We start from the raw sequence: 12,798 nt of genomic DNA, 5'->3' as shown, positions 1-12,798 counted from the left end.
ATTGCACACTAACTGAAATATTTCATGTCTTTTATTGTCTTAATACGGATTATTTTGGCATACAGCTCATGAAAACCCAAAATTCCTATCTCACAAAATTAGCATATCAATAAAAGGGTCTCTAAATGAGCTATGAACCTAATCATCTGAATCAAGGAGTTAACTCTAAACACCTACAAAAGATTCCTGAGGCCTTTAAAACTGCCAGCCTGGTTCATCACTCAAAACCCCAATCATGGGTAAGACTGCCGACCTGACTGCTGTCCAGAAGGCCACTATTGACACCCTCAAGCAAGAGGGTAAGACACAGAAAGAAATTTCTGAACGAATACGCTGTTCCCAGAGTGCTGTATCAAGGCACCTCAGTGGGAAGTCTGTGGGAAGGAAAAAGTGTGGCAGAAAACGCTGCACAACGAGAAGAGGTGACCGGACCCTGAGGAAGATTGTGGAGAAGGGCCGATTCCAGACCTTGGGGGACCTGCGGAAGCAGTGGACTGAGTCTGGAGTAGAAACATCCAGAGCCACCGTGCACAGGGGTGTGCAGGAATTGGGCTACAGGTGCCACATTCCTCAGACCTGGGCTACAGAGAAGCAGCACTGGACTGTTGCTCAGTGGTCCAAAGTACTTTTTTCGGATGAAAGCAAATTCTGCATGTCATTCGGAAATCAAGGTGCCAGAGTCTGGATGAAGACTGGGGAGAAGGAAATGCCAAAATGCCAGAAGTCCAGTGTCAAGTACCCACAGTCAGTGATGGTCTGGGTGCCGTGTCAGCTGCTGGTGTTGGTCCACTGTGTTTTATCAAGGGCAGGGTCAATGCAGCTAGCTATCAAGAGATTTTGGAGCACTTCATGCTTCCATCTGCTGAAAAGCTTTATGGAGATGAAGATTTCAATTTTCAGCACGAACTGGCACCTGCTCACAGTGCCAAAACCACTGGTAAATGGTTTACTGACCATGGTATCACTGTGCTCAATTGGCCTGCCAACTCTCCTGACCTGAACCCCATAGAGAATCTGTGGGATATTGTGAAGAGAACATTGAGAGACTCAAGACCCAACACTCTGGATGAGCTAAAGGCCGCTATCGAAGCATCCTGGGCCTCCATAAGACCTCAGCAGTGCCACAGGCTGATTGCCTCTATGCCACGCCGCATTGAAGCAGTCATTTCTGCCAAAGGATTCCCGACCAAGTGTTGAGTGCATAACTGTACATGATTATTTGAAGGTTGACGTTTTTTGTATTAAAAACACTTTTCTTTTATTGGTTAGATGAAATATGCTAATTTTGTGAGATAGGAATTTTGGGTTTTCATGAGCTGTATGCCAAAATCATCCGTATTAAGACAATAAAAGACCTGAAATATTTCAGTTAGTGTGCAATGAATCTAAAATATATGAATGTTAAATTTTCATCATGACATTATGGAAAATAATGAACTTTATCACAATATGCTAATATTTTGAGAAGGACCTGTATTTCATAGTCCTAAAAACTTAAGGTAACATTTCTTAACATCAATGTTACCTCCTTTAATCCACTATTTACATGTCTTCAACTTCATTTCCTTCCCTGTTCTCTATTTAATTTATTCTTACAATTTTAAAGCATTCCTCCTCACCTTATTTTTTTGGCACCTGTTTTGTATCTACCTTTGCTTTATTTCTTTTTTTTGTTTGTTTGTTTGAATCCCCTCTCCAACTCATGTTTGCTCCCTATCTCTTTCACAGAGTTGAAGCAGTGGGCTACCAACATGTTCTGCAGGTGGATCTGGAGGTGAACGGCTTGATGTTGACTCAGGGGAGCAGGGAGGTGACATGGCAGGTGGAATATCCACTCACCCGCACCCTGACCAGTGAGGTGCGGACCCTCATCCGTCTAGCAACGCAGGACCTTGGCGGGATTGTGCCACTGGCCATGGTAAGAAAGAAGTAGCTTTGCTGTTTACGTTTGACACCCCTGTTCACACTTTATGCTCCTTTGAGCCCAATTTTAAGCGATTTTAAACACTAGTGTTATCTGACTTTTACAATGGCTTACCTGAGCAGTTGCAGTGGCTCAGACATTTTAGGCACCTAGAAATCATTAATATTATTAAGTTTTTAAATGTATAGACTTTTCAAACCTTTGTTTAGCAATAAAAAAAATAAAAATGATCTATGTATCAAGTAGAGCATTTGATACCCAACATGATGACAAATGTTAGACTTTTATGTAGATGACTACTATGCAACCATTTGAAAACAATGATGTCATAGGCCCACATTTAACTTAACTCTCTTAACTCTGAATATGTAACAACATAAAACACTAAAACTAATCTTAAGCAGATATGCCAAGCCTCCTGTGTTTTTTTTTAGTGATTGTGTTACATCACCCCATACAGGTCTGGCAAAGTTGCTATAACATTTTGGCTCAGTTTATTGCAGAAATGGTGTTGTGCATATAGGGAACTTTTTACAAAGGACAAAAAGAGAGATTATTTTGGACATATTCACTCATGGACACATTAGACACAAATCTTTAAAGTTAATGTGTGCTTAACTACAACCCTAATTCCAATGAAGCTGCAATGTTATATAAAACGCAAATAAAAACACAATACAGCAATTTGCAAATCCTGTTCAACCTATGTGCAATTAAAACAGTACAATGACAAGATATTTAATTTTCAAACTGATAGGCTTTACTGTTTTATTTTTTGCAAATATTCACTTATTTTAAATATGATGCTTGCAACATGTTTCATATGAAGCATGGTTCAAACCTTTGTCTGTTGCCCAGGGGACCACAACCTCCTAAGTTCAGTGTTGGTTGCAAAACAGGGAAACAGCAAAATTTTGTTTAGCTGAGTTATGTTTTAAAATTTGTTGAACAAATAATCAATAATAAATTTTTACCTGTCAAATCTAAAGACAGTTTTTTATTTGATTTTCTTTTCACAACACTTTGAAAATACTTTTTACTTGTGACAAGGGACTCGGTAATGAGCCATTGTTGTCCTATCTTATTTTATCAGAAAACTTTCTCTGTGTGGGAAGGATTGTTTAAACTAGAACTGAACTTAAAAAAGACACACAAACTGTGATTGCAGACTAGCTCTCTGATTGCCATTCAGTCCCGCTAGACAAATACAATGAATGCTATTTTTAACACAACCCTTGGCACTTTAATGGTATGTAGCTTGAGAATGCAGTATAGTGCTTGCTGATTGAGAAGTAAATGAAATTAGGATTTTTATCTTGTAAATGTTGATGAATTGGCAAGTGGCCTCAGGAGAGTAATTGTGTTCTGATAATGGCTAAGTATACTTGATAAACTGTTGTAATTGTTTTTTTTATGCGCAAATGAAAGGAAGATCTCAGTATGTTAAAACAGGATAAGAGTAATTATATATATTTAACAATCCTTTAATTTCAGTGGCAACAGTCACTGAAAATCAAATGTCTTCGAAGACTCTATGAACCTTTGTCATGACAATTTGGTGAGGCTGCATTTTGCTGCTGATTTATAGCTCTGGTCAATTAATTAAACCTGGGAGTTTGGCATTATTTCCCAACTTTTAATTTTGTCCATTTGAATTTAGTTAAGACATGCATAAATCACCTTTTTTTCTTCTTTTCAAATCTAGCTAAACTACAAAAATGTGTTGAAAAAGCCTGCAACATTTTCTGCGATAACAAATAATTTGTAGTTTTGTTGATATAAAACATTAACAATAAAACAAAATTGTGTTTTGAAGTTGATAATGTCTGATTGGAAAAAGATTAGGTTGCTAAAAGTCTACAAATAACGGCAGTAGAAAATAAAGCTAAAGAAATGTGAAAAAACAACACACAGCAGAGTAAAATTTATTTCACAATTTATTTAATTTTCCTCAACTGACCAAAGAGTTTTTAAACTAATGCAAACACCTTTTATCTGCAATAATACTCCACCCAGTGGTTTGGAACACACCCTTTCTTAATTGTTTCATAGACATCTTAGGTAAATAAACCTGTAATGCTACATTTTCACTTCCCTATCATAATAGAGGAGGGACAACCATAGACATTCCCACCACATGGAAACATAAAGTACAAGGTCTCCACGTTTTCCAATGATGTACCTTGCACTTTTTCCCCACTTTTCTTCCTCAAAATGTCAATGAGTGACATTCATTGGTGATTTTAATTTTTTACTTATTTATTTATTTTTCTTGTCCTGAGAATATTGATGAAGTAGTATTTTCAATATTATTAAATACTGGAGATCAAATGGCACTTGAGAAGTGTGCTGGATCTATCACATCGGTTGATGCAACACCAGGAAATCTGCAACACCAAGGAAATCTGTGTGAATACTTAGTCAGCAATGCCTCTTCTTAACTTGCATTTGTTCTTGTTGGTTACTGACTATTGTATTGGCCAATGGATGGAGGGAGTCTCCATTATTGCCATTACTGCTTTGGTTTTTAACTGGGATGTTTACAATAGGATCAAGATATTGGTTTTGCAGCATACCCATAGTATCCTATTTGAGAGTATACATGTTGCATGTGTGCTTGCAGCTGTAAGTAATCCATTCTGTTTCCAATGGGTTAAACAAACAGTGCTGCTTCCTATTAGAGATTTGTTCTGTTTGTCACACTTCGGGGTTTAAGATAATCGAGCAGTTTTTTTTTAATATCAGACAAAGCTAACTTTAGTAAATAAAAGCTTTGGTTTTCAAATGACCATTTAATGTATAAGCAGAAATAGCAAAATCCAAACTAACATGTTCATAAGTTAAGAAGCAGTTCCCCCAGTCAGTTAAAAGACTTAATTTTAGTGGATGTTTATAGTGGCATTTTGTTATAATGATTTTCAAGGCAAAGCATATCCATGCAGGGATTGATTTTGAGATACATGACACCAAATGTCAAATGTCTTTCTCAGCAGCTTTTTCTCTGCATGTATCAGAGCAAAAAAGGCTTTTGAGTTGTAAAATATAGCTATCTCAATGTAAAGATCTGTTTTGTAAGTCAACATTAAAAATAACGTTAGAAAACACATTTTTATTTTAGAGGCCAGATTTCTGTCTTTACTTTTTGTGTTAAAATAAATGGCATCAATACTTTAGTGGTTCATTGTTCATCAATATACCTCTAAAGGGCAAAAGTGCTTTCACAGTTTCTACTGCTTTTCAAGGCCAAACCAATCACTACAAGAAAGCTAAGTCAAACTCACATAAACAGTTTTATTAGTTCAGATTTAACATCAATATTTAACTTTGTAGCTGAATGGTTAAACACACATCTTTCATTCCTGGTACTCAGCAGTGCATACATATGGTAGACACCTGGATTTATTATAACTTTAATCTTACTGTGATCTCGCGTGGCCTTGACTCCCATGGAGGAGACTACACATCCACACCATGTAGTTGTCTGCCAAATGTAAAATCCAGTGTATAACACTTCAGAGAAGAAGGCAATCTTCAGTTTGTCATGTTTCTAATCTCTGTTTATTCTGATTAGTCACTCTGAAAAATGAAAGTTTATTATTCACTACTCAGATCTGGATGTTTAACAAAGACAGATATGAAGCCTATGAATTTCTTGTAGGTGTTATAGATGGTGTTTTTTTTATAATTACTTTTCATTTTGTGGCACTAGTGGGCTTTTTATTTTCAAAGTAAACAGAGAGGAAGTGGGGTGGAGAGATGGAAAAAACATACAGAAAAGGTCTCAGGGTTGGGACTCGAACCTGGAACGGCTACATTGAGGACCAAGTCCCCGGCACATGGGTGGCATGCCTCACTACCATGCTACACGTCACGCAAAACGTGTCATTTTTACTCTGGTTTTATTTTTGTAGACTCTATTCCTACCCATGGCAAACAGGCTCTAGGTGACGGGTCAGACAAAGAGCGGTTCAAGAACCCCTCATGACGACTACAAAATCGAGGCACGTGACGTCGCCCGGTACGGCGGAGCCGGGGTCCCACCCTGGAGCCAGGCCTGGGGTCGGGACTCGTCGGAGAGCGCCTGGTGGCTGGGTTGCTCCTCGCGGGACCCGGCCGGGCTAAGCCCAAATGAGAGATGCGAGACCATCCCCCAGTGGGCCCACCACCTGCAGGGGGAACCGTGACGGACCGGTGCAAAGAGGATTGGGCGGTGGATGAAGGTGGAGACCTCGGCGGCCCGATCCCCGGATGCTTAGGCTGGCTCTAGGGACGTGTAATGTCACCTCGCTGGGGGGGAAGGAGCCTGAGCTTGTGCGGGAGGTCGAGGTATATCGTCTAGAAATAGTTGGGCTCGCCTCCACGCACAGCGTGGGCTCTGGAACCCATCTCCTCGAGAGGGGCTGGACTCTCTTCTACTCTGGAGTGGCCTGCGGGGAGAGGCGGCGGGCTGGGGTGGGTTTGCTTGTCGCCCCCCAGCTCAGCCGTCTCATGTTGGGGTTTACCCCAGTGGATGAGAGGTGGATGCTGGGGGACTTCAACGCCCACGTGGGAAACGACAGTGACACCTGGAGAAGCGTGATCGGGAGGAATGGCCTCCCCGATCTGAATCCGAGCGGTGTTTTGTTATTGGACTTCTGTGCTAGTCACGGATTGTCCATAATGAACACCATGTTCAAACGTAAGGGTGTCCATCAGTGCACTTGGCACCAGGATACCCTAGGCAGGAGGTCGATGATCGACTTTGTTGTCATATCATCAGACCTTCGGCCGCATGTTTTGGACACTCGGGTGAAGAGAGGGGCTGAGCTGTCCACTGATCACCACCTGGTAGTGAGTTGGATCTGCTGGGGGAGGAGAAAGCCGGACAGACTTGGCAGGCCCAAGCGCATAGTGAGGGTCTGCTGGGAACGTCTGGCGGACCCCTTGGCCAGGGATGTATTCAACTCTCACCTCCGGGAGAGCTTTGACCAGATTCCGAGGGATGTTGGAGACATAGAGTCCGAGTGGACCATGTTCTTCGCATCTATTGTCGATGCTGCTGCCCGTAGCTGCGGCCGTAAGGTCTGCGGTGCCTGTCGTGGCGGCAATCCCCGAACCCGGTGGTGGACACCGGCAGTAAGGGACGCTGTCAAGCTGAAGAAGGAGTCCTATCGGCTGTGGTTGGCTTGTGGGACTCCTGAGGCGGTTGACGGGTACCGTGGGGCCAAGCCTGCCGCGGCCCGGGCGGTGGCAGAGGCAAAAACTCGGACCTGGGAGGAGTTCGATGAGGCCATGGAGAAGGACTACCGATTGGCCTCGAAGCGATTCTGGCAAACTGTCCGGCGCCTCAGGAGGGGGAAGCAGTGCTTCGCCAACACTGTTTATAGTGGAGGTGGGAGCTGCTCACCTCGACTGGGGACATTATCGGCCGGTGGAAGGAGTACTTCGAGGATCTCCTCAATCCTGCCATCACGCATTCCCTGGTGGAAACAGAGGCTGGGGACTCGGGGTTGGACTCTTTCATCACCCGGGCTGAAGTCACCGAGGTGGTTAAAAAGCTCTGCAGTGGCAGGGCTTCGGGGTTGGATGAGATCCGCCCTGAGTACCTCAAGTCTTTGGATGTTGTGGGGCTGTCATGGTTGACACGCCTCTTCAACATTGCGTGGCGGACGCGGACAGTGCCTTTGGATTGGCAGACTGGGGTGGTGGTCCCCTTACATAAGAAGGGTGACCGGAGGGTGTGTTCCAACTACAGGGGGATCACACTCCTCAGCCTCCCTGGTAAGGCCTACGCCAGGGTATTGGAGAGGAGAGTCCGGCCGATAATCGAACCCCGGCTTCAGGAGGAGCAGTGTGGTTTTCGTCCTGGCCGTGGAACACTGGACCAGCTCCATACCCTCTACAGGGTACTCGAGGGTTTATGGGAGTTTGCCCAACCGGTCTACATGTGTTTTGTAGACCTGGAGAAAGCATTCGACTGTGTCCCTCGTGATGCCCTGTGGGGGGTGCTCCAGGAGTATGGAATCGGGGGCCCTTTATTAAGGGCCATCCCTGTACGAGCGGAGCAGGAGTTTGGTCCGCATTGCCGGCACTAAGTCGGACCTGTTCCCGGTGCATGTTGGACTCCGGCAGGGCTGCCCTTTGTCACCGGTCCTGTTCACAACTTTTATGGACAGGATTTCTAGGCGCAGCCAAGGGCCGGAGGGGGTCTGGTTTGGGGACCAGAGGATCTCGTCTCTTCTTTTTGCAGATGACGTGGTCCTGCTGGCCCCCTCTAGCCAAGACCTACAGCATGCACTGGGGCGGTTAGCAGCCGAGTGTGAAGCGGCTGGGATGAAGATCAGCTCCTCCAAGTCCGAGGCCATGGTTCTCGATCAGAAAAGGGTGGCTTGTCCTCTTCAGGTTGGAGGGGAGTTCCTGCCTCAAGTGGAGGAGTTTAAGTATCTCGGGGTCTTGTTCACGAGTGAGGGGAGAATGGAGCGGGAGATCAACAGACGGATCGGTGCCGCTGCCACACTAATGGGGGCGTTATGCCGGTCCGTTGTGGTGAAGAGAGAGCTGAGCCGAAAAGCGAAGTTCTCGATTTACCGGTTGGTCTACGTTCCTACCCTCACCTATGGCCATGAACTTTGGGTTATGACCGAAAGTACGAGATCCCGGATACAAGCGGCGGAAATGAGCTTCCTCCATAGGGTGGCCGGGCACTCCCTTAGAGATAGGGTGAGGAGCTCGGCCATCCGGGAGGGGCTCGGAGTAGAGCCGCTACTCCTCCACATCGAGAGGAGCCAGTTGAGGTGGCTCGGGCATCTTTACCGGATGCCTCCTGGACGCCTTCCTCGGGAGGTGTTCCAGGCACATCCCACCGGAAGGAGGCCCAGGGACGGCCCAGGAGACGCTGGAGGGACTATGTCTCTCGGCTGGCCTGGGAACGCCTTGGGCTCCCCCCGGAGGAGCTGGAGGAGGTTTCTGGGGAGAGGGACGTCTGGGCGTCTCTGCTGAGTCTGCTGCCTCCGCAACCCGGTCCCGGATAAAGCGGAAGACGACGAGTACGAGTATGAGTACGACTCTATTCTAGTGTCCCTGCTAGTTTTACTTTTGCCATCTCACATCTTTGTTATGTTTGCTTTTGTTAATTATCAACAAATGATAATATGATGAATACTACTGGACCTTGAGGTACCAATGCTCTTTTTTATTTCTCCTGGTTTTTATTTATTGTTTTATTTATTATTTTATTTATTATCAGATAAATAGCCAGGTTTTCACAGTTTTCTCCTCATTTTTTAACATGTTAATATTGTTTTTGTTTTTTCAAGTACGATAAAAGCATTCTTTTAAAAATGCTTTTTATTTACCACCTCTTGCCTCTTTTAAGTGTACTTCCCAAGACCACTTATTGTGGCACTTTTTTATTTGTGTAATCAGTTTTTTTATTTCAGAAAAAAACAATCTGTACTATAATCTAGTCAATATTGACAGCAATGGGCTGGATCTTTTAGGACTGCAGAAAACAGGAAAAAATGAAAAACTAATAAATCAGGTTTCTTAATAATTTCTTGCAAAATCAGGAAGAATTCTATTACAATTAAATAATTACTGTATTTCTTTCTGCATCTTTTGTACTGTATTTTTTTTCTTTCCTTTGTTAAGTAATACTATATTAATATATTATTTTGACAAAACAATTTAGTAGTAGTAATGTTTAAAATGAAGATCTAACTAAAAACTAATCTTTTATTTCAACAGATTGGTTGATTTAAAAAAAAAAAAAATCCTGTTTTGATTTTTTGGCTGTTTGTATTAAATCCACAATCTGAGATTTTCAGTGAGCTTCCTCAATCCATCTATCCATCCATCCATCTGTTGGGACCTACAGCCATGGATTTCAACATTAAAACTCCGAAGGGGAAAAGGGGGGTAGCAGAGGACTTCCCATGATGTCACTGCCCGTATAAGACCCCCACCCTTCCCACAATATCGCTCTCTTCCACGCGGCCTTCCAGGGGGACCGGATAGGGCAGAAAAGCGCGCTGATGTCTTTTGCTGGCAAAAAGACATACATTCAACTGGATCCAAAGCCATACGATCATCAATCATATGCAAAGTTAAGTAGAATGAAATACTGTCTGTGTATCCGGTATTTTCATTCATGAACGGGGATAATTATGGTACAAGCATTGCTGACTGTCTCTCCGAGGCCCCGCAGACGCAAACGGTGTTCGAGAAAAGCCCCAGCCTGAAGGAAGACGGCAGAAACCGCAGCGGATAGGACGAGCCGCCAGCTCTCCGGAGCTAACTCTTGTTCACAGAGTGAACGCAGAGGTTAGCTACCGAACTAACTGCTTGTTGACTGTGGATACCTCCTTCAAACTTCGCCCTTGGACAACATTCCCTCAACATGGTCAGAGGTTAGGTTTGGGCAGATTAACAGTTAGGATGAAATAATCTGAACGTTTTCATTCTATGAAGTTTTGTTTTGTGGAACCCGGCTATCTTAGTGCTAGTAGGCTAGCTACGGCACGTGACGGTTCTGTGTCCTTTGTATGTTTTAAAGTTATGATAAACTTTATTTAAAGAGTGATTTTAACCAGAACATTGCTCATAACGCGCCGTCCGCGCTTGTCTTTGAGTTGACTTATTTTTGTTAATAAATTCTTGTATTTTAAGAAATTGTGTGAATTCATTCCATATATATGCAGAGTTTATGCTGTTCAATAATGTCAGAGCTCGTCTCACACCTTTCTATTTTGTCCTAATACCATCGCCTTACTGGGCTGGTATTCACAGGACAACTCTTAACAGACCTTAATATTATTTGATAAAATATTAAAATATTAATATTAAATGATATTCTCTGATCCATAATTACAACACATCCAGGTTGCAAGGCTGTCAGAGGGCAGCACAGAGACACGCAGGTTAAACAATCATGCATGCACGCACGCACTAACTCCTGAGGATAACTTGGAGAGACAAAATAACCTAACTGTCATGTTTTTGGACTGTTGAAGAAAGTAGGAATACTGAGCAAACCAACAAATGCATGGGGAGAAGGTGCAAACTCAGTGCAGAAAGAACCTATCCCTTACTGTATTAAATGCCTTTTAAATGACAATATTATTATGAGGTCTGTGAACTCACCTTGTAAATGTCTGCTCAGTATCATCACAACAAATGATGTATATTGTTTTCTTAAAGTAAAAAGTGTTTACTCTTGACATTTAAGAGAGACTGAAAGAAAACTGCAATACTGAAATGCATAAATCCTAACCTAAATCTAACACAGCAGATGGGGTGAGAATCCATGAGAGCGTTTCATTAACAATCTTAAAAGACAGTGGAAGACCTGCCAGCAGAGACTGTGCCACTTTTTACCGCATCCTCCCATGAATTTTTGATCCCTCTCTTGCCGCGCTGTGCCTCTCTGTTCTCTCATTAGAGGAGACAGCCAATGTGGCCCCCATAGCTCTTTACAGTACATCCCAAATGCAATCATTATCATTTTATTCACAGCTTCGGAAACTAATTCTATTTAAAACCCTATATCGTTAGCCTTGTGCTCACTGTCCCAAAATATTATAATGAAGGACATTAACACAAAGCTCTGCATTAACTTTTTTGTGATCATATTTAAGCACATTCCTCTAGTTTTCTTTTTTGTAGGCTAAGTTCTGCTTTTCTTTTATTATTGCATACAGGCACTTGGCAGGTTTACCATGGCAACTAAGACTTAGAATAAATAAACAGCTATGTTCTTGTTGTTTGGAGAAGAAATAAAAGAGAACATTATATGTTTTATTTACACAGGTAGCTTTAAGTGTGTTTTATTATTTATTTTTTACAGTATTTACCACAAACATTAACATGTGGGCATTTTAGTCCACGTAAAGCAGGAGTTAGGTATCAGTAAGAGTAAAGCACTTATCAGATATTAATGTTATTGTAATGATTGTGGTTTGATGGAAAGGAACCAAATGGCAACAAGGCAGAGGCAGATGCATGATGGTGATAGTTTAGTGACGAAACTGAGGAACCTCCAGAACACGAGAAATACACACAGGAACCAGAGGGTTGCAACAGTAGAATCCAGCAGCGAGAGAAAGAATCCAAGAAGCTTAAATACATGAAAACCAGGTAATTACAATCCGAAGAATGATGACAGCTAAGTGGGGAGCAATGGTAAGAACCTGAGATTAGACTAATGACAACAGAAACATGGAACAACTAGAAGAACAATAAACAAACCTAAATATAGAAATACAGTAATAACTCAAAATACAAAATAAAGAACTCTGAAAAAGTAGTTCACAGTTAAATGTCCATGGAACCATGACGGTTGGTTACATTTGAATGCACCCAGGCATTTTACACTAAGTTGAGGTAAACGGTTGCAGCTGTGGTCTTGACTGATTTTGAGAAAAAAATCCAGAGTCCAGCATGTCCGAGACTGCCACAAGACCAAGACTTAAAATAAGGTGGTCTCAAGATGCTCCAGTTGGAGTTTTGCATTCTTTAGGGTGCATAACAGAGAGTGTAAAAATGCTAAGAAAGGGCAGCACTCTGTGGATGAACATAGCACACATCCATAGGACACACAATTTTTGCTTTCCACTCTCAGGGCTCATGTCAGTCAGGTTTTTTAGCCGAGCCTGTTCATTCTGTCATTCGTTTCTAGGTTTTTTCACTCAGCCCTCCCTCTGTTCTGATGGTCTAGTTTGCGAGTTTTTCATTTGGTCAGCTCGGGGCCAGAGGCCAGCACAGCAGAGCGTTCTAGTTTATAAACAAACAACCTAAAGAAACAGGAAAGAGGTCCACAGAAACAGACTGGCTTTACCAGGAACAGCTGATTTATCACTTCTGACTTTGCCTTTTTTTGCCTTCTAATGTTTGAGTGA

General features: G+C 42.7%; 1 protein-coding gene across 1 annotated transcript in view; it reads left to right on the top strand.

The window, feature by feature from the left end:
• The window catches only part of si:dkey-112m2.1 (transmembrane protein 132C), a 278,547-nt gene that overhangs the window by 221,131 nt on the left and 44,618 nt on the right, over positions 1 to 12,798 (top strand). Inside the window, exon 5 of the mRNA XM_047371747.1 lies at positions 1,729 to 1,918. Coding sequence (XP_047227703.1) covers positions 1,729 to 1,918 — 190 coding nt within the window. The remainder of the gene's footprint in view (positions 1 to 1,728; positions 1,919 to 12,798) is intronic.

Source organism: Girardinichthys multiradiatus, chromosome 8, assembly GCF_021462225.1.
Source record: "Girardinichthys multiradiatus isolate DD_20200921_A chromosome 8, DD_fGirMul_XY1, whole genome shotgun sequence".
Taxonomy (NCBI): domain Eukaryota; kingdom Metazoa; phylum Chordata; class Actinopteri; order Cyprinodontiformes; family Goodeidae; genus Girardinichthys; species Girardinichthys multiradiatus.
Note: the sequence above shows the minus strand (reverse complement) of the source record. Positions and strands in the feature narration are given on the sequence as shown.